General features: G+C 42.2%; 1 protein-coding gene across 5 annotated transcripts in view; it reads right to left on the reverse strand.

The window, feature by feature from the left end:
- The window catches only part of ehbp1 (EH domain binding protein 1), a 124130-nt gene that overhangs the window by 34510 nt on the left and 61730 nt on the right, over nt 1–27890 (reverse strand). For 4 of the 5 annotated variants that reach the window (XM_058058178.1, XM_058058176.1, XM_058058175.1 and 1 more), the window contains 6 exons: nt 25674–26423; nt 23540–23581; nt 22424–22570; nt 10193–10340; nt 6961–7203; nt 4381–4547 (listed from right to left, as the gene is read on the reverse strand). In XM_058058178.1, coding sequence (XP_057914161.1) covers nt 4381–4547; nt 6961–7203; nt 10193–10340; nt 22424–22570; nt 23540–23581; nt 25674–26423 — 1497 coding nt within the window. The remainder of the gene's footprint in view (nt 1–4380; nt 4548–6960; nt 7204–10192; nt 10341–22423; nt 22571–23539; nt 23582–25673; nt 26424–27890) is intronic. The other variant, XM_058058180.1, reaches the window with a different exon arrangement.

Genomic DNA, 27890 nt, shown 5'->3' on the forward strand with positions numbered 1-27890 from the left:
GTTTGAGCATACATTCACTGGTCATTAGCTGTAGCTAATTTGTATACAGAAAGGACTTGATTAGATGTTAATAAATTATTAGATTAATTTTTTTTTACGGATTTATTCTCAATTTCTTTGCTTTATCGGTCTTTATTTACCTGCAAATACCTGCAAAAAAATTAAAAAATGCATTAACACTTGTGCCTCCTGATGGAACACTATGGAACATCTGCTAGAAGGTGATAGGTTAGCAACACTGGTTTGCTTGTTTGCGTCTACAGAAAAATACGCACATACACGAACATACTCACATACCCCCACCCCCACTTACTCCAGGGAGATACAAAAAGGAAGCAATTAACTTGACTTTCAACAAAACCCCAAGCCAGAAAATATATTCAAATTATGCAAAAAGGGTAGAAAAGCTATTGTTTTCAAAGTGAACACGTGTTAAAAAGCTCCACGCTCGCTTCTCCCGCTATCAAAACCGGCATGCACAAATGCTTTATTAGCGCGCCTCCAAATGAGCCAAGCCGAGTGGAAAAGAAACCGACGTAGGCCGGTGCAGGCGCTAACACTAATAAGACGGCCAAAAGTGCAATAAAGTCGACAATTAGGGCAAACATGTTCCGCCGCTTGAGACGGAGGGAGATAGTCAAACGGCGTAATAGAGAGAGCGTGGAACTGGCTTTAAAACGAGGAGCTTCCGATAGCTGACGCTCAAAAACAAAGCAAGTAATTAAGTCTTTCCTTCATATTGTTTGCTTGGGTAAATCTGCCAGTCACTAAAAACCTTGTGTAGAGTCATACGGAGGGAAATCTATTCATGAAATGCAATATAACAGTAAGCTATTAAACATTGTGGAAGACCTAACATCAATGATCCACATCGGTCAGTGCTCCTGGTCCTACAAGTTCTACCAGCTATCTTTTGACGAGGAGAATAAATCCATAATAATTGGATATTAAGAAGTGATGCTGTCCTTGTTGTGAATTCAAGGATATGCATTTATTGCACTGATGACTGTTTGGACTGTTCAGAGCTGCTAGGCCTGCTGGGAAATGTCAAACAGGGAGGTGATGATCACACGCAAACGCTTAAAGACACACAAAGCTAAATTTCTGCCCCCTTGGGACTGCATTTGGGTGGCAGGCTGGGGGGGAATTGGACACAAATACACTTGCAGCCACGTGTGATGCGATCGCTCCTCTACAGCTAGATTTGGGGTGCACACATTCGCAGTGTGAGCACAGTGGATTTGGCTGGGTGAACTTTGGAAAAAAGGGTTCCACGGGAGGCAAACGTAACAAAAAGGAGCAGTTAAGGAAAAAAACTGCTAGAATTTTCTCAGGAGAAAAAACCCACTCAATGCTAGTAAGTGGAAATGTATTAACATCACAATATGTTTATTGTTTCTAATATTTGTTTTTGTTTGTTGGTAACTAGGCTAGTGGTTAGTGCGCAGACCTCACAGCTAGGAGACCAGGGTTCAATTCCACCCTCGGCCATCTCCCACATTCCAAAAACATGCTAGGTTAATTGGCGACTCCAAATTGTCCATAGGTAATGAATGTGAGTGTGAATGGTTGTTTGTCTATATGTGCCCTGTGATTGGCTGGCGACCAGTCCAGGGTGTACCCCGCCTCTCGCCCGAAGACAGCTGGGATAGGCTCCAGCACCCCCCGCAACCCTCGTGAGGAAAAGCGGTAGAAAATGAATGAATTAATGAATGAATGAATGTTGGTAACTACAAAAAAAATGACTTTTGGAGTTCCTCAAGGGTCTATTGTGGACCTTCTACTCTTTAACCTATAAATGCATGTATAGGTTAAAGAGTAGAAGGTAATTTCAATTTAATTGTGAGTTGAATTTACTTACGCTAATTTGTTAGACTAAATCAAAAGTGAGTTGAGATTACTTGAGTTCTGTTGTTTTTGACCTAATAAAGAAAGTTCCCAAAACAAAGCAATAAGTCACGTGAACTTGATCTTTTAATCTTTTAAGTTGGAGAAACTTACCTGAAATAATTTGCTAGATTCAATCAAAATTTTAAGGCAGTGAGGTTACAATTTTTTTTTTAAGTTGAGTCAACTTGGATTTTTTTTTACAGTGTGCTTCCACTCGAACATTCATTCATTCATTTTCTACTGCTTTTTCCTCACAAGGGTCGCGGGGGTGCTGAAGCCTATCCCAGCTGTCTTTGGGCGAGAGGCGGGGTACACCCTGGACTGGTGGCCAGCCAATCACAGCGCACATATAGACAAACAACCATTCACACTCACATTCATACCTATGAACAATTTGGAGTCGCTAATTAACCTAGCATGTTTTTGGAATGTGGGAGGAAACCGGAGTACCCGGAGAAAACCCACGCATGCACGGGGAGAACATGCAAACTCCACACAGAGATGGGGGAAGGGTGAGGGTGGAATTGAACCCTGGTCTCCTAGCTGTGAGGTCTGCGCGCTAACCACTACACCGCCGTGCCGCCCTCCACTTGAACAGATTACAGAAAAAACAAAATATGAGTATTGAAAAGTATATAGAACATTTAAAGGCTGCGACCGTGAACACAACCTGGCTGAACTAGCAATATGCCTTCACAGAACTACACAAGGTGGAATAGGAGCTGCTGACACACAGTGCAAATGGAACACCTGCCCACTTGGACACCCCTCTGTTCTGGGACCAGCAGATATTAGGGAGTAGCCCCCCCACCACCGCCACCTCCCGTTCTCTCTTTTATCTCTTATCGTCGCCATCATCTTGGTGGTAAGCCGCAGCCATGGTGATTCAGAGCTTTTTTTTTTGGTGTTTGGTGTGAATGCGGACTCAGAACGCAGGCGGGGAAAGGGGTGCTGTGTGACTAATGCTGCCGTCTGCTGAGCGCCACGCAGCCTTATCACGCACGACCGGGGGGGTAGCGCGGCACAAATGCACAATCGCTAATGAGAGGGAGCGTGACAGCGTTTGGTGACGCTCCTACAGGTTGGTGCTCCCTCCTGGTGGATTTTTGGGTGTGGATGTTAAAACATTATAACACCTGGACAAGACACAATACAGTCTCAATACGTTTACATTGAACTGTACATAATGATGCTGATTCACCTCAGAGGAACCCACTCGTGTCAACAAACTCATCAAGTCCCAGTGGATGGTGTTCTTTTTTATGAAAAAGTGGCATATATGGGCTGCATGGCGGACGAGTGGTTAGCGTGCAGCCCCCACAGCTAGGAGACCAGGGTTCAATTCCACCTTCTGCCATCTCTGTGTGGAGTTTGCATGTTCTCCCCGTGCATGTGTGAGTTTTCTCCGTGTACTCCGGTTTCCTCCCACATTCCAAAAACATGCTAGGTTAATTGGCGACTCCAAATTGTCCATAGGTATGAATGTGAGTGTGAATGGTTGTTTTTCTGTATGTGCCCTGTGATTGGCTGGCTACCAGACCAGCTGCCTGAAGACAGCTGGGATAGGCTCCAGCACCCCATGCGACCCTCGTGAGGAAAAGAGGTAGAAAATGAATGAATGAATGAGTGGCATATGTGCATTTCTACCAAAAACTGTTACATTTAGGTCAACGTGTAACATCACATGACGACTATTGTCTCGTTACACAGCATTCAAATGTGCACACACTGACTTCCTCTTCAGTGCAAAGTATGCTGACGAATAAAATCATGGCAGTGTTAACCTGGATTCCGATTTTTTTTTTTTTAATTGCGCATGTAGTGAAACTTTATTGTCCTTGACAAACACAAAATTTCTGTATAAGTGTAACCAGACATCCTAATGGTGACGCTATTGCCAAGTGGTTCAAGTAGAGACACACACGCATCCACACACACGCATCCACACACACACACACACACACACTGTCTGTTACTCCAATGGCCTTAAAGGACTAAGCCCTTTTAGACTTTGAACACAAGAGGGTGTTTATGTGAATCAATGATCAAAGTGAGGCCTGTGCCACCGTAAGCACTGAGAGCATCACTTGTTGGACACACAAGGCATGTATACACACACACACACATGCACGCACACACACCTTACTCCACTTGACATTCAAAATCAATTAAAGTGATGTTAAGACCGTCTGACCGAGTCGTTGACTCAATATTCACATCAGAAGATACAAGCCCATGCCGCAGTGACACACTGGAAAGGTCAGAGTCAATAGAGCTTCCACTGTTACGTGTTCGGTGGAGCACCAGTCAGCGTGGACTCCTATGAAGAGGTCGGACCTACTCGCAGCGTCAGTCACCTGACAACTGAGGTCAATCGGACCTAATTGATTGGACTGACCCTTTGATAGTGTACAGATGAGGGCGGGGTTGGAAGCTCTCAGTAGAAAATAACAGGTGTTTGTGGGGGGAAAAAAACAAGATGGTGCATACCTCGGCTGCTTCAACAGGGCTGAGTGGGGAGCTGGAGGAGGCGGTGGTGGGCGTGGAGGATGAGGAGGAGGAGATGGAGGAGGATGGGGATGATGGCCCGGTCGCTGCGCACGGTTTGACTTCGGCGAGCTTCTTCAGCTTCAGGTCCACGTGCTTACTGTTAGATCCTGAGGAACACACACACACAGAAAAGTACAAAAACAACCTTTACTCATATTTTGTTAGCTTATTCTCACATTTCGCATTTACTGTATAGTCTGTAATAATCTTTCTTTCTTTGCTTTACATTTTGTATGAAAATATGCTTTAGGTCAGGGGTCTCAAACACGCGGCCCGCGGGCCAAATGTGGCCCGCAGGACACTAGTTTGAGGCCCCCGCCTTGATATGAAAGTTTAATGTTAGTGTGGCCCGCGCAAGTTTGATATGGATGCTGTATGGTATCATGTACCCAGAAAAAATTATTAAGTTTGATTAATGTTCATGTTAAAGGTTAAATAACTTAATAGTTATCCTCCCTATCCGTGTGGAAGTGGTAAGTTGTTGGCTATTTAAGTTTAAAGGAAATAACTTGAAGGCTACCGTTTAGGTCGCTAGCTCTGTAATTTGCGAGTTAGCATGTGTCTCAAGACCCTGCAGTTGTTATTCTTATTATTATATTTACTTATTACTGATTGATTGATTTTCTTTATTCTTGATTTGTTTATTTATTTTTCATCTTATTTTGTGCAGAAAAATAAAAATTAAGATATTTGAGAACAGTGGAATGTTTTATCACAGCTTTTATTGTAGAAAATCGGAACCAAAGCACTGAAAAAGTTTGTATATTTTTCTGTTTTTAATAATAATAAGTTTAAGTAAATAAGTTTTTTTTTGGGTTTTTTTTTGGAAAACCTGATGCGGCCCAGCCTTGCCCAGACCCAAGCTCCAGTGGCCCCCAGGTAAATTGAGTTTGAGACCCCTGCTTTAGGTAGACATTTCCAAACCATTCAGGACTTCATTGTTATTTTTGCCCCAAAATTTATTATGTTATTTTCTTGCTAAATGAACTAATTCCATTCTGTATTAACACTAATAGGCTCCAAAGTCCTGTGCGGGGGCTGTTTGCGTCATGTGGCTCAATTTCTTTGGCCCTCAACACAAGCATGGCCTCACATGAGAACAATTACAAACTCATTGCTTTGTCACCTTTATTTAAGCTAGCTTAAATAAAGTTAACTACATAGTTGACCTACATTGCATTCATTTTTAAATGCAATTAAGGTAAATAATATAATTTTTCCTATATGTGGGCCTTGGTGGAAAAGGTCTCGACACCCCTGCTCTATACATTATGTATGAAAACACTGTTGACTTCTATATGAGCAGCCTTTTTATATGATTTAGGCCATCATTCTTCATTTTTTTTTTAATTTCATGACTTCAAGACTAATAGGCTCCCCTTTAAGTGCTAATTTGTTTGTCTGCCTGTTTCCTCCTCCCCCCTCTAGCTTCACCTTGCTTGCAGGGAGTGGCGAACACTGCTCTCTCCTGCCAGGCTGCACTGCTGCACTGAGGAAGATGAAAGAAGAGGAGGGCGACCTTGTCATGTGTCACCTCCTCCCCATGTCATGTGCAGTGCACACACACACACACACACACACACACACACACACATGCATGCATGCATGCATACATACATACATACAGACCCCCAACATGGATGCACACATTCATCATTGAAAATTTGGGGCAACAAGAGTCACATTCCTGGGAGGAGGAGAGCGTCATTCAATGGTATTTTAATCTGTGACCACAGAAGACCACTTTCCCTGCCTCTTACCCCCAGTTTAAGAATGCCTGCTCGAAAGGAAGGATTTTGTTTTGGTGATAGCAGGAGGAATATCTATTTTATGGATTTATTGTAACATTACAAAATTAAACCTCCCACAGCTTCACATGTGAAATAAAAACAATAATAAAACAAGTCCGGAAACCTTGTATAGACAAAAAGACAGCTGTAGCTGTACAAATAATTTTGAATAAGTATTCATTTATTCTAGTTTTACGTTTGTTCGTTTTATGATTTGTTCATAAAGTGGTCTGAAAGGTTCTTTTATAAAATTAGACCTATTTTTGCACAAAACGAATCATTTTGAAATGTTTAAAAACAATGTTTTCGAACTCCTGCACGCCTACGGAGTCTTGTCTTCATGAAGCATTTTGAAAATATCATCTACATACTTTTAATGCTTTTCCAGCATTAACGCCTGATGATCGCTGCGCTGCAACATTCATTAATAAACGTTTTGAAGACCACAAAAGTGAGCGACATCAATGGACAGAACAGAAGGAAAACACAGCAACAACAACAACAAAGGTGTGAAGATACAGCAATTAAAAGCGCTTATCTGTGTTTTTTTTCCCCCATTTCTATTCCTTTTGTTTTCATGGTTATTATATTACTTTTGGATTTAAGTAAAGAAGAAAATGTGTAGAAATGAAAGGAATTGAATATGCAAGCAATAGAAGAGACACATTAGAAACAGGCGCCCAAAACAGTCCACCACCACAACATGCAGCACCACATCCTGGGACTTTACCAAGAGATGTTAGCTCAAAGCTGGGGTTAGTAAGCTCCAGGGGGCCCCGGCTGCTGGATGGAGGTGGTAGAGGGACCTCCAGGGCTAGGGGGTTAGTAGGCATGGCGGACGTAGACGCGGTTGCAGTAACAGGCTCATCCTTGTCATCGCCACCACCGACATGGAAGCGCTCCTCCTCATCCTCACCATTTTTACCATCCGCACCCTCATCGCTATGACAACCTTCTTCTCCATCCAAAACATCTGTTGGAGTGTCGGTGAGAGAGCACGTGGGGAAACATGAGGAAAGTGGTTAAAGAGCAGAGCCAAAGAAGAAAAGTCAGTGCAGGCATGAAGAAAGACAGGAAGGAGAAGTCCTGGTTAATAACATTGAAAAATATATGAAACATAAAAAAGATTACAAAGCATTGTTAGTTTCTACAGTCATATGTGCTCAGCCTATGGATGTATCACAAATGGAGTACTTCCATCAGTATGTTTTAATCGGCTTGGAGGTGATATTCTGCAGTTAGCGTCTTGCTTGTAAATAAAGTCATTTTGCTCATTTAATACACAACTTTTGCATGTAGGATTAACTAGCAAACACTGTTGTGTATATATGTATATATATATACACACGCACACACATCTATGGTTGCTTTGGGGCCATTGCTTGTTTCAATCAAGTCATTCTCTCAATAGCCATGTATACATGGACCCAAATATTCCAATTCCATTCAGGTTATTTGCTCAAACAGAAAGAATCTAACATTTGTATACACCTCATTCCGAAAGAAAAGTGCCAATCCGAATGAATATATAATCGGATTCACAGGGGTGGAATATTCCTTTCCCCAATCCGATTGAGGTATCTTGTACCCGCTTAATCGGAAAGTTGTCAGGGTGCGTTCTTTTTCTTTGTGGTGTTTTACTTCTTCTGTTGTTTATTGGCGGTTGGCAAGCAGCTTTCGTGTGCATTACCGCCATCTGTGGAACAGAATCTAAACCCTTCTATACGCCATTCAAAAGTCCAGTTTTATTAAAAAAGAAAATACATATTTATATAAAACATGTGACGAGCTTAATTATAAAATATTAGCAAGATTGAACTTTATCTTTTCCTGTTCCCGGGTGCGTTCTTTCAGCGAATGCTGAGATATGACGTAACACGCAGCTCGAGACGTTCTTCGATTTAAAAAAAATGGAGGCGAACAATCGGCACTGAACTGCTGCGGAAAGTTTGTTTTTGATTCAAACTAAATTTCAAGACTGGATGAACAAAAAACCGGCAATATGGAGTTGAGCGAAAGAAAAAACAAGTGAAAGAAAAACTCGAGGAAGTCGGTATCACGTGATGTTGGTGTTTACGCTTTACTGCGCATGCCCCATTGACTATTCTGTTTGATTATAGCGGCGCATGTAGACATGCGATTGGAATATTCCTTTCCATGTATACCATTGCTTTCGGAAAGGTCATTCGACATTTCCATTCGGAAAGAGAAAAACTCCTTATGTAAACGTGGCTAATATCAGGGCAAAAGTCATAGTATTTTAGATCAACAAAAATGGGTAACCCGGAAGAGATGTCAGATGGATTACGCGTTTCCCAGCATTTTGTACATGTGATTTAATACCCCACCGTACCGCACACTAAATCCAGAATGCTTTACAACACCCAGTCAAATATCAAGCTGAAAGGCGAGTGACAATAACAGCATTTCCTGTTTTCCTATTCGTTCCTCTCATTTGCTAGCTGCAATGTGGAGCGAGCTAGCAAGTGGCAACTAGCCGGGGTCTAATTAAATAACATTGGAGTCGGAAAGTTTCTTTGCAGGCGAAAACATGGAGGGTGGGGGGCAGGTCGAGTTGCATTAAAAGAGTGTGAATGGTGGAGAGAGAGAGAGAGAGAGCGAGAGACTAGGATTAGCCGTTCTGCTCGGCAGGCCTTGTGTAACACAGCCCACAGCACTCCTCCCACCTCCTTCTCCCCATCTCCTTTTTTTTAATGAGATCAACAATTAGTCTGATTCCAAAAAAGCTCAAGGAGCAAATAAATCAATAGCTACTCTCAGCCACATGCTGCTGACCTCGCTGCTGGTTATGCAGTTATATTCTTCTTCTGAGGAAAAAACATCAGGATCAGGATTCTTCTTTTCATTGTCCTTGATACTCATGACACTCCTGATGCAACACTCACCTGTCGCTCATCTTTCATTAACATGCAACACACAAAAACACGCACAACCTCCACAGTACAAGCAAATAGGGGGTTTAACGCATCTGACACAAATGACGACAAAAGGGCTCAATAACGGTCATTATCAAAATAACCCCCAATTTGTGGAAAATGGAAAGCAGTGGGACGTGTGTGCGGGCAACATTTCATTGAGCCAACGGGCCACTATTAGGAGCGTTTGGCTATTCCAAGTCTAAATTGGCTTCACAATGTGTTGTGTTGATTAACAATTACTGGCTGATGGAGACCCACGGTCTGGTGCAAAATGACATTTTGTTTTTCTCTGAGGATTAGCAGGACCCCTTTAGAGAGTGTAATGGAAGTGTGTGGATGATGGAGGATGCGAGTGTTAAGAAGGTTGCTTGTGTGACTTTTATTTTCTTAAAACAGTTGGGTGGTCACTGGGAGTAGTGCTGCGTCTCAAATGGCACACATGCATACTTAAAGTTGACAGTGTTTCCTGTGTGGAAGGGCATTCACTAGTGTGGGTGGATCGATGGAAATATCAATTATATCAATAATACAAAAACATTGTACTCTTGCAGGCGGCACGCGGTCGAGTGGTTAGCGCGCAGACCTCACAGTTAGGAGACCAGGGTTCGATTCCAAGCGTGGGTTTTCTCCGGGTACTCCGGTTTCCTCCCACATTCCAAAAACATGCTAGGTTAATTGGCGACTCCAAATTATGAATGTGAGTGTGAATGGTTGTTTGTCTATATGTGCCCTGTGATTGGCTGGCGACCAGTCCAGGGTGAACCCCGCCTCTCGCCCAAAGACAGCTGGGATAGGCTCCAGCACCCCCGCGACCCTCGTGAGGAAAAAGCGGTAGAAAATGAATGAATGAATGAATGTACTCTTGCACTTTGTTAAAAAGCAGAGATGAAGAAGGTGGTACTCAATGTCAAATTTAGCGCACTCAGTATACTTAATGAAGTGCACTGACCGGAGTAGTCAATTTGAGACACCATAGTAATTATGAATGTGTGTGTGTGTGTGTGTGTGTGTGTGTATGCTGACCTCGAGCTAGGCCACCCTTGCCGCCTTTGGCTCTGCCGGTGCCAGACACATCCAGGCTCATGTCAGACATCTTGACTCCGGAGCGGGCCTCGGCTATCAGCTGTCGAGCTCGCTCTCTGAGCTGTCTCCGCCTCTCCGCATCCCGCTCCTCCAAAAAAGAAACACAAAAACATTTAAATGTTTACATTTGATTGTTTGCAGTCACGACTAGAGAAAAAAATTCATAAAAGAATCAACAAGCAGGCAAGAAGCCATCTTTTGATCCTTAGATCCTTTGTCTGTTATTCATCCTAAGTAGTCAATTAATTGCTGATAATAATAATAAAAAAATCTAATGGACCAGGTCTACATTATCATGGTTCTTTAGGGTTCATGGGAGTTTGCCCAGCCAGTCTAAATGTATTTTGTGGACTTGGAGAAGGCATTTGACCATGTTCCTCAAGGAACTCTTGGAGGAATAACACGGTAGCATACGGTACCAGACCACCCAATTTAGGCAATTCGCTCGGGTTGATATGAGATGGCTCGGGCATCTGGTCAGGATGTCTCTCGGACATCTGGGGAGGTGTTCAGGGCACTTTTGACCAAGTAGGAGGACACGTTGAGAGACATAGTCTCATAGCACCATGGCACCTTGGATAAGCGGACGGACGAATAGTCTTTTTCGGGGGTCTCAAACACGCGGACACTAGTTTGAGGCCCCCCCGCCTTGATATGAAAGTTTAATGTTAGTGCGGCCCCGCGCAAGTTTGATATGGATGCTGTATGGTATCATGTACCCAGAAAAAATTATTAAGTTTGATTAATGTTCATGTTAAAGGTTAAATAACTGTTAATAGTTATCCTCCCTATCCGTGTGGAAGTGGTAAGTTTTTGGCTATTTAAGTTTAAAGGAAATAACTTGAAGGCTACCGGTTAGGTCGCTAGCTCTCCAGTTTGCGAGTTAGCATGTGTCTCAAGACCCTGCAGTTGCGCAATATGTTGTAAATAAAAAAAGTATAAATGTGACTATAGTCGTGTTTTGTCATGTCTACAGGGCTCTAATAATGCTTTGTTCATTTTAATCTGAAAAAAATAATTTGTCTACCCACCAACTATATGTGGTTTCTTAAGTTTTTATTATTTGCCGTTTTATTATTATTATATTTATTTATTACCGATTGATGGATTTTCTTTATTCTTGATTTGTTTATTTAGTTTTCATCTTATTTTGTGCAGAAAAATACAAATTAAGATATTTGAGAACAGTGGAATGTTTTATCAGAGCTTTTCTTGTAGAAAATCGAAACCAAAGCAAAGTTTATTCATTTTTCTGTTTTTAATAAATGCAGGTTTTTTTTTGGAAAACCTGATGCGGTCCAGTCTCGCCAAGACCTTAGCTCCAGTGGCCCCCAAGTAAATTGTGTTTGAGACCCCTGGTCTATTTATTATGATTATTACACAGTATATTGTCTTTTATTAAGATTACTGTTAAAATATCCTCTCCCCATCTCTTCTCGTTTACGTGGATCCAATCTCCTGAGTTGGCTGTCTCGTGTAAAAGTAACATATATGAAGCTATTGCTTCAAAGTTGGGGTGAATGTGCTTGACAATCTACTTATAATGTAACGACACAGACTCGACAAAATCCTTATGACGTGAAAGCATAATCAAAATGAATACACACAAGCACTATCTAGACGCTACACACAAAGTATTGAGCCATGGTCATCACAGTAATGGCAGAAATGACATTTTCGCGCCGATCCAATCTGATCTTACTGATAGCATAGACCACCGGCTGACACGCCAACACACACACACACACACACACACACACACACACACACACACACACACACACACACACACACACACACACGTTGTGAGAGCAAACAGGTGAACGTAAATAATGACCATCCCAACAAGCACACATTCACTTTGCAGCAGTGGCATCCTGTTGTCATTGTGGGAGTGACGGCACAATGATGTTCAGGTAAAACCCTGCAAGTGTCATTTAAAGCTTGCGTAAACTACACTGCAGTACGCAAGCACACAAATGTGTCCCCTCACTTAAAGCCAAAGCACACAAGACGTGCGCTGCAAACGGCACCGCAAAAGATACAACCTCAAGGGACTAACGAAGAAGTTCTTCTGTGTAACTCTTCTCCCTCCCTGTGGTTTCCTGTTAATCAGGCTTCTCCATATTGAGGCAGGGCTTTTAGGGCTGGTCCTATTCAAGAAGGCATTTATCCATTAACAAAACAAGCAGCGCCCACTAATGAGCTACATCTCTCCATTTCCATGTCAATTGTTTGTTTGTAGCCATTGTTGCGCTGGGACAATGAGGTTGTATTGTAAATGGCAGCAACTTTAATGCACTCTGTCTGTGTGTGTGTGTGTGTGTGTGTGTGTGTGTGTGTGTGTGTGCGCGTGCCCAAGGGGATGCCCGAAGGGAGATGGGAACGCATCTTTAAAAGATAATTATAAAGAGACAGAGGAAAATAGATAATTAAGAATTAAAAGTCTGAAATTAGTACTGAAGTTTAAAAAAAATTGTGGATTGTTTTGGTGACAATACACATTTTATTTAGGTAAATATCACTCTTTTAAATTTCAAATGTACACATTAATTTAAATAGCAATTTGCATGAAAAAGTTCAAAACAAGCTTCATTGAAAGTAATGATATAAAATGGTTTACATCAGGGGTCTCAAACACGCGGCCCGCGGGCCAAGTGTGGCCCGCAGGACACTAGTTTGAAGCCCCCGCCTTGATATGAAAGTTTAATGTTGAATGCTGTATGGTATCATGTACCAAGAAAAAATTATTACGTTTGATTAATGTTCATGTTAAAGGTTAAATAACTTGTTAATAGTTATCCTCCCTATCTGTGTGGAAGTGGTAAGTTTTTGGCTATTTAAGTTTAAAGGAAATAACTTGAAGGCTACCGTTTAGGTCGCTAGCTCTCTAGTTTGCGAGTTAGCATGTGTCTCAAGACCCTGCAGTTGCGCAATATGTTGTAAATAAAAAAAGCATAAATGTGACTATAGTCGTGTTTTGTCATGTCTACAGGGCTCTAATAATGAAATAATAATAAATGTCTGAGATGATCCTAAAGACACTGTAGATGCACTATGGCAGTTCTTTCTAATCTTTGTAAAGTAGGGCACATATATTACATTAAACAAATCTCAAAATCTCAAGCCACACCGCCAAACAAATTTTTTTTTTATTATAATCATGCACTATGGCATCCCACTGGGATCCATTTTATGCCCTCTATTAATTTACATGCATACAAAATAGTAGAACTAAAATATTAGTCAACTAAATACTTCCATTGCCACAGACATATTGTTGTTTTAGTCACGTCTTTACTTCCGCTGAAGCAGAAAACCTGATGTAAGCAGATTCCTAAACTAACCAGAGACAACAGCCTAGCAAGAGTAGTACAACTAGGCTGACTGCGACATAAGTTCATGAATAAACATGACTTGTCTTTCCCAGGCTATTTGTCATTTTTGCATTCCCTTGCAAAAAAAAAAAATGATATGACTTTCTTAGCCCTTTGTAATTATCTTGCATTTTACTGTTTTTCATGCCGTTTGTCAGCCTCCTTTTATAAATGTAATATGATAAATGGTAATGTCACAGGCGGGCCTTCTGGCAATGGACTGATTGCAGATAGGGACAGGACCACTCGTGTAATTGCAGCTGTGTAGCAATAAGCATACAGCTTTGTGCCCCCAAACACCCTGAAAAACACCCCACTAAATTTTTTGGTTGGACGTTCCAGGGACAGCAATGGGGAAATTGACTGTGTCTATCCAGAGGCTAGGATTAACACTATAGAAAAATGCATGTGACTAGCGCCAAGCTCAGTCAGCTATAAAGCCGCTGATTAGAAAATATGAGAATGTGTATTGGTACGGAGGAGAGGTGCGCTGTATTGTAAAGGACAACATGTTATCTAGGATGAAATGTCTCCGGACGCAAGTATACCGGGGAGGCCTTTGTACTTTCACTCGGAAAACCACTGATTCAAAAAAAAAACAACAACTCCAAGACAATAACAAGTAATTATACAGAAGAAAAGTGCAAGGTGATTTGGATCTTTTTCAGTTGCACTGACAGTGACTATGAATACTTCTTCGAGAACGTCAGCTTGGGAATGTTTGAATAAAACGTAAACCTCTTCCAGGTTGAAATGCACAATAGACATCTGACTAAAATGGGAAAATAGCAAAGACGTTTCATTCATTGGAACACACCTTAGGAAACTAACACTAACCTCCCAGCTACATAATAAAGGCCAAGGAAAAAAGTGGAAAAAAAGGATGAGAGAAGCCGGTTGTCCGTGGGAAGTACAGCTACAAGAATGGAAACACAGAGAGAAAAGAGACATTCTCTTTCGGAAAAGGCACCAGCAAGAACAATCATGTCTGCCATTGACTGCTGGGCACCTCCAGGGGAAGAGGGGTTGAACGCTTGACTGCGAGACTGAGACACAGGGCTCCACAGTGGGCTTGGCGTCTCGGTGAAGACCCCCTCTCTGCTCTGGAGGTTTTTTTTTTTTTTTTTTTAGAAACAGGTTTGTCACCTTGGTTGCTCTTTTTCTGTGCAAGGAGAACGAGGGAGGGCGGGCATGCACCGCTGGTCATGTACAGAGAGCTGGCGTGGGCACACGGTGATGCCACACACACACACAATCACTATCTAAAAAGGGGTTTGCCAACCTCCCAGATAGCCAGCCAGTCTGGGAGCTAGTCATGCAGGTCCAGACATTTGTCATGACAGGCTAATTCACAGTCAAGAGGTGCTTTAGGTCTCTATCTTGCCCGGCCACACGCACTAAAGAGCAGCAGAACACACACACACACACACACACACTTACAGAAGCTTCCACAATGCCATTCCACAGTTTCCAGTAACACAATAATGACTCATGCATGATGGAGGTACACAAAAAGTTGGCTGAGTTATCTGTTGGTTCATCACTGACAACTATTGCAATGCAAAATAAACAGGAAAGTCTTTATTATTATTTTTTTAAACCACCGATGCTTCATATGTTTCTATTTCTTGGGACCATAACATTTTAATTCTTAAATTATGTGATGTTAGTAATGCTAACATGTAGCCATCTAGCACCGGAATGTCAGATAAGGGTGGGGACATGTGACGTAACGAAGTCTCCCAAAAGTCAGACCATACCATTTTAAGAAGCTTTTGGAGGTGAAAGACAAGACAAGTAAGAACAATGACAAGACGAATAACATCCTTTGGGTCCCTTGAAACATACATTATGTAAATCATTGTTATTATTATGAATACACTCTGTGAGGGGTGTCCAAAAGGGCCGCTGAAAAATCGAAACAATGTTCGAGGAGCCTTTGATAATTTACATTGTATAAACCAGGTAGATATGCTCGGTTATATTATATATATATATATATATATATATATATATATATATATATATATATATATATATATATATATATATATATATATATATATATATATATATATATATATATATATATATATATATATATATACACACACATATATACATATAGATACACATATATACATATAGATACACATATATATAGATACACATATATATAGATACACATATATATAGATACACATATATGTATATATATATATATATATAGCAACGACACATCATCAGTAGGGTAAAACTAACTTGTCTCACGATGGTCTAAAATGCAAAATTAATAAATAAATTAAAAATAAATTAATAAATTAAAAAAACTATACATACATTTTTATTTTACTTTTACAAATATTTTGACTCATAATTTTGTGTACTGATTATAATGCTCTAAAGTAAATGCTCCTAAAATATTCAAAAATAAAAAAAAATAATTAAAAAGAAATTTAAAAAACCTATATTTATATATATAAAATTTTATTTTACTTTTACAAATATTTTGACTCATAAGTTTTTGTCCTGATTATAATGCCCCTAAAGTAAATGCTCCTAAAATATTCTAAAATAAAAAAATAATTAAAAAGAAATTTAAAAAACCTATATTTATATATATAAAATTTTATTTTACTTTTACAAATATTTTGACTCATAATTTTTTTGTCCTGATTATAATGCCCCTAAAGTAAATGCTCCTAAAATATTCTCATAAAATGACATCCACTGTTGTCATAAGCTTACAACCTTTTTGTCAAGCCCCCCCGGTTACACAATAATTGCACATTGCTGTCTTCCAGTGTTTCCACTGAGAAATATTTCCACACAGTGGATATCTTGTGATGAAAAGTTGATTCTGTTCCATGTTCGTCTACCAGCTGACTGCCCACTGTGGAATGGATTTCCTGAACGGAGGTGTGTCGAGACACAGCCAGCTAGCAGTGCAGCCCGGCAGGTGCTTATGGAGTCATTTCAGCAGACAAAGCACAGACATGGCCGCATCGGAAATCGCCGCAGGTGATATGGATTCCGATTGGACTCTATCCTTTGTGTGTTCAGTACACAGAAATCCTACATGTTGGCAAGTCTGACATATCTTCAGTTCAGGAAACAACTAGATTTTTTTATGTTGCGCATGTTGTGCATGCATCCACAATTGCAGGAAGTGAAATAAGCACCAGCCAATAATTTATTATCGAGTTCTCCAAAAGCTCATTTTTTAAGTACAAAAACCTATGTTTGCGTACACGTTTTTAAAATATCATATTGATGTGACTATACCCTGGTTCTCTCTTTAGCAACATCATCCTGTTCTGCATCATCCAGCGTCACCGCTAATGTAACACTGCTGCCATATTTACAAACACTAAATGTCCAGAAATAAACTACTTTCCTGAATTGCTCCCTCAATTTTTTTGAGAAAGGAGCAGCGGGGGAGAAAAAAAGGGGAGAGGGACAGAAAGGGAGCTTATCGGCTGCCTCCAGACGGAGTGCGCGGATCAATGGGCGCGCAGGGCCCACAGCGATCAATGCATTTGATAAAGAATTAAAGAAGAGCCCACTGTACATGGCTATCAAAGAGCAGGGACATGGCCTAATTATGAATGTGACGGGTGCGCGTCCATGATAGGGGGGGGGTGTGTGTTCGTTTATTTGAACATAAATATCTTATACATTTGAGATTTGACAGGCTGCTGTTTACACATGTGAAAATGGACTTGGGAGTGTTTGCTTGGAGTCAATACTTGAATTTAACCACGTTTGGGAATATCGGATGATCTGTTGATCTTTGGGAGAGTGGTTGCAAATGTGACGTCAGGCTATTATTTGTTATGCTCGTCCAGACAAAAAGCCCACAGATTGAGACAAATTGTTGTTTTCTCTTTAACTCCTGTTTAACTGCGGTGTTGTGTGTCCGCATGTACTGTATGTGTGTGTGTGCATGAAGAACAAAGAGCACTTGTGCAGCAGGACAGGTAGAACAGGATGCATGGAGACTGACATACAAACATGTCAGTGACAGGCGAGTAAGATGGGAAGGTTTTGCCCTTCACATAATTGCTGTTGAGAGGGGAGGGGAAATAAACAAACAGAAGTTGAACTTTGTGTAGCAGTGCGCGCTTCAGGTAGCGTGTTGCTACATGTGCGTGCGTGTGGCTACAAAATATCGACATCACATCACTGTCGATGGACTACATGTCATGAATGGTACGTTTAAAGAGAGCACACAACATCAAGGGGCTACATACAGTATATGCGGTTGTTGTGTTCAAGTCAAAATAAAGTTATTATAAGATGGCTTGACATGATCATTAATGATGGAAACAATTATTTTGCACCCTAACACTCTATTTCTGATGGCCTTAATAAATACAGTATATAATAAATGATGGAAAAGTTGATAGTTGACAGAAACATTGAGAAAATAGACTGAAATGTGAGGGACGGACTCACTTTTGGGAGATAATATAAAGTGTATACGTTGAAAAAGACTAAAAATAAAGTCATGATGCAAATACATGGAGTACTTTTGTTAAATGGAAGTAGCAAAGATTTATATTAAAAAAAAAACGTCACACTCATTTAAATTGGTTTTGGGGCGCGGAGAACTGAAAGGTGAACCTAAAACATTTGACATTTTCTCTCTTGGAGTGGTGGAAGTGATTGGGTCAAAGATGAACAGCAGGCATGCCAGTGTGTGTGTGTGTGTGTGTGTGTGTGTGTGTGACTGCTTTCTTCTCTGATGGCTTGATCAGCTCTTGTGATGCAATGTAGAAAGCTGCATTTCTCATTGCTCATTAACACACACACACACACACACACACACACGTTTGGAGACCGCCTTTGATCTCTCCTCCGGCCAATTCAGCCACGACACATCTCCACACACTCCAACACACACAGTGCAAAGGAACTCCCCAGCAAACTATTTAGTTTCATTAGGGGCAGATGCTTCAAAAGGAAGAGAGTCAGAGAGGAGGGGTGGGTTGAAGGATGGCGGACAAAAATGAGGCCGAGAAAAGGGGTGCTTGGGATACGAAAGGCATGGTGGAAGAGTTAAAAAAAAAAACTCAATTAAACAAGGAAAAAACATGTGACGTACATTGTTGTTTAATGTTGTTAAACAATTTTTACATTATTTTTTATATTCCTGCTGTTTTTTTGTTTGGTTTGATGGACATGATTTAATGCAAACATCACTACAGTGAAAAAAAATTAATTTCTATACCAAAAGGTACTTGATTATGAATTGTGAACTGTGCATAGTCAGTATTTTTTGACCCAAAATGCATTTTAAGCAATGTCCATTAGAATGCTATTTGTGTTGTTATCCGACGCACTTATTATTTTCTACTTTTAACCTACATAAAGTGTCATTTGAAGTTAGGCTGGTATGAAAAGAGCCTGTTTTAAAGTAACCTGCTTCTTGTGTTGAGGAGCCTGCAGGAAAAGCGCAGACATTGAGGCCTTGTTTTGGTCACGGATTGCACAAAAGAGGAGAAAAAGAGGAAGGCAGTCGAGTGAGGGTCAGAGTGCGCTGGATGGCGGGGAGCCCGCAGGTCAGTGCTGCAGAAACCACTGACGTCCCCTGCGCTCCTGTAGGGGGTGGCAGGGGAAAGGGGGCATGGGGCGAGGGGGGTCTGCCTGGGTCGCTCGTCGGCAAAAATCAAACAGGAACCAATTATAGGAATCTCAACGAGTCAGTGAGCAGGGGAACTCTCTTTACCTGGAAAACACAGAGGAATGTGCGTGCGCTCCTCTGACACACAGCACACACACACACACACACACTCAAGGCCTCAAAAGGACACAAATACAGTGAACAGGTGCTACACACACACACACACACACACACGTAATGGAACGTAAACTGTGTGAATAGTGATAATTAACATGGCCAGGCCGCTGTGAAATTACTACTCTCATCTGCTAATGAAGAAGATGACCTGGAGCGAAGAGATGTTTCTCATAAAAATGCTAACGGGGTGACTCAAACACCACACGGACGTCAAAAGTGGGCATTGGGCAATTAAGGATAAAGTGAGGGAATTGAGCGCTCACATTTATGAGGCCATTAATTACGCATCTGGCTGAAGGAGGGGGGGTGGGGGGGTCTGGGACGACACGAGGAGACATCTGCGCCTCGGCTGCTGATAGTGTGGAGAGTATGTGACAATTATTGGTGATGGACACACAAAATGGAGAGAAATACAAACAGATATGAATAAAGGGGGGGTGTGGGGGGTGGCAGAGAGAGAGAGAGAAAAAGAGAGTGCTAGAGAGGACAGCAAAGAGACAGAAGTGGACCTGTGACCTTAGATGAAAGAAACAGTCACTGTGGGCTACAATTAGGGGTGGCAGGAGGGAGAGCGTAGGTCAAGAGAACAGGATGACACACACACACACACACACACACACAATCACAATAGTTGAGACAATGTTCAACAACAATGTACCTACACTGGCTGACAATGGCTATGGGAAAATAATGGACCACTTCCCGAGTTGGAATGGGTTTGATGTGGACTACAATTCCCATACACAACACTAATTTATTTGCCAAAATGAGCCACTTAACTTCAACAGAGTAATGCACTCATCATAACAACGAGAGAGATTGTACCCTATAGGGTTGTCCTGTTGAAAAAGCTAGTCATTAACACACAAATGGGGGCCTGCAGTCATGAGGGATGCCCCCCCCCCTGCAACATCGCCACATAGACAATCCACCGTTTGACACCCCTGCACAACCTGAAACTCCATTGTTCCATTGAAGGAAAAAGCACCTGAGATCATGATGGCATCTGCTCCACTGTGCCATGAGGGGTTACTGTTACATCTCAGAGGAGATGTAACAGTAATGTTGGAAGCCATTTTTTGTTTCCTCAAAAAATAAAACTTTTTTCCCCACATTTCAATTTCCCATACTTAGTGCTCTCGTATGAATCCCAAATGAGGAATTTTGTGGCGTTGAAGGAGATGAGGCCTTTGAGGACTTTTTTTCTTAAAACCCTCCTCTCTCATCCTGTTCTCGCAGAGTCCCGAGGAGGGGACTCCGGTTTCTTCCCACATTCCAAAAACATGCTAGATAATTAGCGACTCCAAATTGTCCATAGGTATGAATGTGAGTGTGAATGGTTGTTTGTCTATATGTGCCCTGTGATTGGCTGGCCACCAGTCCAGGGTGTACCCCGCCTCTCGCCCCCAAAGACAGCTGGGATAGGCTCCAGCACTCCCTGCGACCCTCATGAGGATAAGCGGTAGAAAATGAATGAATGAATGATAAACTAAATCCAGCATCAAGGCTAGATTTTGAGCAGAATACTTCAAAACACAATTGCGGTACCTCCGACAAAGAACAAAATACTATAATACTATATGTGGTACTTTAAACACCACCGCTGTAGACGTTTCCCCCCCTTTTTCTCCCCAGACACCTCCCTGGAAGAAGAAAGCCTGCTTTAATTTAATTAAATTCTACCTTATGCATGCTAAACAGCACAGCGCCTACTTAGACAGATAGGCAGTAAGATGGAGAAGGCTCAGGCCTTGCGGGCTGATAACACACACACACGCTCACGCTAATCAAAACAAGACATCAAGTAATCTAATCTGAATCGCTCACAATTATCAGCACGTTGGCCTCGGGGGCCAGTCGTATTCCTTTGATCAATGTTTTCTATTAAAAAAAGTGTAAACAATTCAATATCCGCCGCCTCGTTCACCTCCTTGCCGTATGTTACGGGAGTGCCGTGCACGTGCGTGCAAGGGGGTTATTAAGCGACCGTCCTTGGGCGGGCCTGAGGAAACGAGAAAGTCAGACAGGAGGGATGGCCACTTTAGGGAGTCCGCCATCTTAAAAAGACAAGGCGGGACAGTGCACCACCTTCTTCCTCACGGCTTTAAAAAGATTCAGCTTTGAATTAAGTTGCTTTGCTCCACTGAGGTTTTTTTTAACAGCAATAGTCCTTGAAAGGTCCTTGTTTGTTTCTTCAGCTTATGTGGAAATGAGAACGTGCACATTTGCATGCATATCAACATTTAAAAAAAAAATTAATTCAAGGGCACAATTCTCTTTTTAGATTCAGGCAACTGCAGCCTTTTAGATATTTCATTACCAAACAGTATTTATTTTACATACTTTTTCCTACTGAGCTTCACTGAAGATTTGACCACTGTGCTTTCCCAAGGTAACTCCTGGTCCATTAGCGGCCCCCGTCACTCCACCGGTGCCCTCCCAGTGTATTATGTTCAGTGGAGCATGCTTGGCTTTAGAACTGGCAATTTCACTTGCATCTTCTCTTGCCAGTTTTCTCACCCCCTCAACTCAACCGTTTTACCTTCAATGCACTTTTTCGCTGACAGGTGTACATTTACTCAGTGTGCCGGGACACTGGCGGGGGCAGCACATTTGGACAGCATGTCATAAAAATTGTGCGGGGAGGGGATGACCAAAGAGCCAAAAAAGGGGATGGAAAAAAAAAAAAGAAGTGTTTGTAGAATAAATGGGGGTGAGTTGACATTACAGGTTTTGACATCTTCAAGAGAGTGTGAGCAAAAGTTAATGAGGAGGTCTTCTCTTCCTCACACAGTGTTCTCATGAAGTGTTCACCACAGAAGACTTCCTGGGCAGGGGACATTTTGGACAAGCTCTTGTGAAGCGAGTGGCAAGAGAGCCGAACGCATACCATCAACTGAAGTACAAGAACTTCAAACAGAATGAAGGACCAAGGCTGACCCAAATATCGCAGTGCAAGAATAGACAACCAAAACATAAACGCTGACTTACATCAGAGACGTTGGTGCTCCTGTTAGGTGCAGAGACACCAGAGTTGAGGATGCTCTTGTTGCCCGCCTTCATGGCGGCGTCTCTGCGGGCCTGTTCCAGCAGTAGCCTGGCTCGCTCCTTCAGCTCCTCCTGACGGGACAAGGCTTTCTGCGTGTTGGGAGCACAGAACAGGCAGGAATAGGTCAGGTCCGGTACTGATGTACACAGTAAATAAAGCAGGAGTGTCCATGTGGCCTGACTTTGCCAATGCTATGGCTAACCACTTCATACTAACTGTTCATTTTCTTACTCACCCGACTATGTTTCTGTCAATTGATGTGAAACAGATTAAATAAGCTTTGCTTCTTCCTACTCATAATTGGACATATGGAATTGGGAATTGTACTATGTGATGTATTTCAATGGAACTTGTATGCATGTTCCAAATAAATTAAGCCATGACTTATTTGATGAGCACTTTTCTGATGTGTATTATTATTATTTCCACTTGTGGGGGAACCCCCCCCAAAATAAAACAATATTATATAATATTAATAATATATATATAATAATAAAAAAATAAAAAAAAACAATAACAACAACAACATTGTACAATTCTGATGTGTATTATTATTTCCACTTGTGGGGAACCCCCCCCCCTCAAAATAAAATAAAATAATATTATATAATATCAAAAATTAATATATAATATTATATATTTAATATTATACTTTTATAATTAATACTATAATACTTATATAATATTACACTTTTCTGATGTGTATTATTATTTCCACTTGTGGGGCAAACCCCCCCCCCCAAATAAAACAATAGTATATAATATTAATAATATATAATATTATATTATATATGTTATAATAATAATAGATAAAAATAAAAAACAACAACAACATTGTACAATTCTGATGTGTATTATTTCCACTTGTGGGGAACCCCCCCAAAATAAAATAACAATGTTATATAATATTAATAATTGATAATATATAATATTATATATATAATAATAATAATAAATAAAAATAACAAAAAAACAATAACAACAACATTGTACAATTAGTCGACTATAAAGAAACTCTAATGAATCAGATTGCAACAAAGATGCAGTCTGGCACTCACCTTCTCACCCGTAGGACTTGAAACAGGGGCAGGCGCTGGTTCCTTTAAAAGACAAAAGTATTGACTCAGATTGTATACAAATTAAATTTGACTACCAGTACACAGCAACTGTGGTATTTAGGCCTAGGCAAAATATATATCTGAATGTTCCGACACAATAGTCACATCTTCTCTTGTAATAAAGAATGTTTGGGTGTTTATGAGCAGAAAACATATCAGATGAGATCAGTGCCAAGCGCAGGCCCACGTGACTGCTTTGGCAATAAACAGGCATCATAGAAGTTTATCTTGCAAGGTAATGTTGGCTGTTGTGCATCTAATTGGCTGCAACCAAACTGAAACATGTTTATCCTTTTCCACAAGTCAAATGTGGCCTGTGTTGCAAGCAAGGCTGCATCCCGCTGCTGAGATAACAGCAGATCAAAATGGGGTGTCATAGCTGTCAAAGCACCCGTCTCCCCCCCCCACCCCAATGGCTGCCTCACCCCCACCTGTCCCGTGACCTTTCCACTTGTAAACAGGAAGCGTTAATCTGGGGTGTGGGGGAGAGAAGGTGGGGGTCGACGCGACACAGGCAGCAAAGTATTTAACGGGTGTTTGTGTGTGAGCGCGCACACGTGTACAAGAACGCGCGAGAGGAAATGAGGTGAGGTGAGGTGTGCTCGGCGCAAAGTGTCGCCACGCCTGAGCGGCCACGCCGCCAACTGCCATCAAGCGAGGGGATGAGAAATATAATGAAAAATATGATTAAATGTCAAAGCAGGGGGTTTTCCTGGGTGCCGCCACATGTTGTTACGGGGACGGCCTCAAAGCGTCTGGGACAGCCGACGACAACATCTAATGCAGAGCGGCACAATTTTTGCGAGGGTCATCTTCGCAATGCCATCAAGCTGGTCGGGATTTGAAGCTTAGCGAGCGCCGGCAGGCAATGAATGTTTGCCATCTTTCTCTGTCTTATGGCATACGTGACACAGGAAGTTTCAATCAAAGTGAGTGTAAGGAGGATAATAACAAAAGAAAATGTGAGTGGTTAATTTAGGGAGGAGTCTGCAGACGATTAGAATCCTTTTATACAAATGAAACTGGCAGACAAGAAATGCTAATACCTCAAACAACTTCATGGGGGAGTTGAAATGAAGACAATTTCAATAAAAAGTCTCGTCTACTGACACCTTAAGGCAGGTGTGTCCAAACTTTCTCCACCGAGGACTGCATATACTGACAAATCGAAAGACACAGAGGACATTTTGCTGTGTCATTATGTTAACAGGCTAAAAACTAATCTAATGTATTCAATATTTAAATAAATAACAGCTTTGTGGGGGTAGCACGGTGGGCGAGTGGTTAGCGCGCAGACCTCACAGCAAGGACACCAGGGTTCAATTCCACCCTCGGCCATCTCTGTGTGGAGTTTGCATGTTCTCCCCGTGCATGCGTGGGTTTTCTAGGTTAATTGGCGACTCCAAATTGTCCATAGGTATGAATGTGAGTGTGAATGGTTGTTGTTGGTTGTCTATATGTGCCCTGTGATTGGCTGGCCACCAGTCCAGGGTGTACCCCGCCTCTCGCCCGAAGACAGCTGGGATAGGCTCCAGCAGTAGAAAATGAATGAATGAATGAATGAAGTCATAATATTATGAGGAAAAGGGCTGCATGGTGGTTGAGTGGTTAGTAGGCAGACCTCACAGCTAGGAGACCCGAGTTCAATTCCACCCTCTGGGTTTGCAGGTTCTCCCGTGCATGTGTGGGTTTTCTCCGGGTACTCCGGTTTCCTCCCACATTCCAAAAACATGCTAGGTTAATTGGCGACTCCAAATTGTCCATAGGTATGAATGTGAGTGTGAATGGTTGTTTGTCTATATGTGCCCTGTGATTGGCTGGCCACCAGTCCAGGGTGTACCACGCCTCTCGCCCGAAGACAGCTGGGATAGGCTCCAGCACTCCCCGCGACCCTCGTGAGGAAAAGCGGTAGAAAATGAATGAATGAATGAATGAGTTTTATTATTAACAAAAAAAAACCTGTATTCATTTCTGATGTTGTTATATAGTTTTCATTGTATTTTTAGCATAAGTGTCAGGTCAATAAATAGTGTGAAAAAACCTCTTAACTATTAAGGTTGTACCAAATGTGTACCTGTTTGGATTCTTTGTGGTTGACTGGAGGGCTGGTATCTGACGTGGGTTCAGACTCGGAGTGACGCAGGCTGGCCCTTTTCTTCTTGATGAGGTCAGCATCCCGATTATAAGAGAAGCCCAATTTCTGTTGCGCAGGCAAGATGGAGGGCATCCCTTTTTGGGTAGAGGACACCTTTTCTGTATCCTCTTGGATTCTTCGCTTGTCATCCAAGTCCCACTCTAACTTCTGCGGGAGGTCGCAGAGGTCCAAAGTTTTAGCTTTCAGAAGACTGCCCCTGTCCTCAGAACCTGATGATGTCACCCGAGTGGACTCTGCAGCTGTGTGGGATGACGGGACAGGAGCTGAGGACGGAGTTGACGCTGATGTTTCAGAGCCAACCAAAGGTGCTCCAACATGGACCACGGTCAGGTCCTCTTCGATGCTTTTGGAACCATTAGATTTGGTGGCGTCGCCGGTGGATGTGGCGGAGTCGGCGGCCTGGGAGCGGCTTTGCACGTCGTTGAGCTCGGCATAGAACTTGTCCTGGTCTATGGAGGCGTTGGTGTCGGTTTCAAAGTCGCCCACCTTGTATGTGCTGCGGCTGCTGTTGGCCTCGATCTGCACCACGTTGAGCTCCTCGCCGGAGAAGTGCGCTCGGATCTGATAGAGGTAGGTCATCACGGTTAGCTTGTCGGGGATGGCCAGCAGGACCATGTCCGATGGCTCCAGGAGGCGGGAGATTCCCAGACTGGCAAAACCGTCATATGCCTAGCACCAAGGAAACCAGCAGAGGAGCTCAAGTTAGAAGTGTTCATAGGGTGACGTACTGTATGAATGAAGAAGAACCAAAGCCCCATGTTGCCCCAATATGTCACAAAACGGAGTACACCACTAAACATGAAGATATTTTCGGATACAAAAAGATTCCCAACACCCAGAACTGAACTGAACTTGGAAAAGAGAAAGTGGGTTTTCGTTTTTTTGACAGGTGGTTTTGGGTGGATGTGCCCATGCCGGGCCGTGCGAGAGACACCTTTTGGCAGGACTGCTGACAGGTCACGTCGGGGATGGTTGTCCCAGATAAGAGACCAAGATACCCTGAGACAGAGCGCTTAATCCCACTGTGTGTGTGTGTGTGTGTGTGTGTGGTTATCACTCTCCCACATCAGCCTGCCCACGCTCTCCGTCACGCGTGTAATTGGTCTGATTAGAGTCTGATGAGAAAATACAGGTTTGATTATCAAGTGACACACACGGGAGAGAGCCCCCCCTCCCACCCCCACATAGAATGACTGAGACAGAGAGTCGGGATGAAAACCATTATCGCAGCCAATGACAGGTAAATAAATAGATTAAAGACACACACACACACACACCATCTCCATTCCTACACAGACGTGCACGTATCTCAGCTTGTATCTGGCCCGCTTGATAGTGTTGATCTAATTCCAACCTGTTGCTGCGTCTCATTGCTCCTGCACATCTGCCCAATCTATCACTTCCCCTTTCTTTTCTTTTGCAAAATATACTTTTGTTTTGTTTGTCCAACTCCGCGCTTACAGTTCAGATGAAGAAAAGTGGAAACTCAAAACTAAAAAGACTACGGTGCATTCAACAGTGATGTTTCTCCATTTACAAGCAATTATAACGTCTTTTGTTAAAAGTCTTTTTTCCCGCCCCAACCTATTGCGCCGGGACCGATGTAGAAGCTAACAATGGCTTGAACATCAATACTCAAAAGTGTGCAGAAAGAGAACAGAGAGGAGTTTGTCTGTTAAAGGTGCCCCATGTGAAAGGAGACGAGAGAAAAGAAAGAAAATGAATATGTGCAATAAGCGGGCCTGATTGGGTTTCTAACACGCATTGAAGGGAGCAAAAGCGTGCTGGCATTGTTCCCGTCTAGGGTGAAAAGGAGCGACAACTTGGCCCGCTCAATAGGGAGAGCGTGAAAGAAAGACGGAGAAACCGCTGAGACCCCGGGAGAAAGTGAGAGCTGCACGGGGATGGATGGATGGAGGGAGGGGAGGGATGCTCTCAGGATGGGTTTTGTTTCAGGGTCTGTGTTCGTCTTGACGTATGATGCGCTCTTTTTTGACCTTGGTGTCACACTCTATTCTTTTTGGAGCTTCTCTCATATCCTGACAGGCATGGAGGACACTTTAAGCCAGTGGTGTCACAACTTTTTTTCAGTGAGTTTCACTTATGAAAAAATTTAAGGCTCCGGGAGTATCCAAT

The sequence above is a fragment of the Doryrhamphus excisus genome, chromosome 20, assembly GCF_030265055.1.
Source record: "Doryrhamphus excisus isolate RoL2022-K1 chromosome 20, RoL_Dexc_1.0, whole genome shotgun sequence".
Taxonomy (NCBI): domain Eukaryota; kingdom Metazoa; phylum Chordata; class Actinopteri; order Syngnathiformes; family Syngnathidae; genus Doryrhamphus; species Doryrhamphus excisus.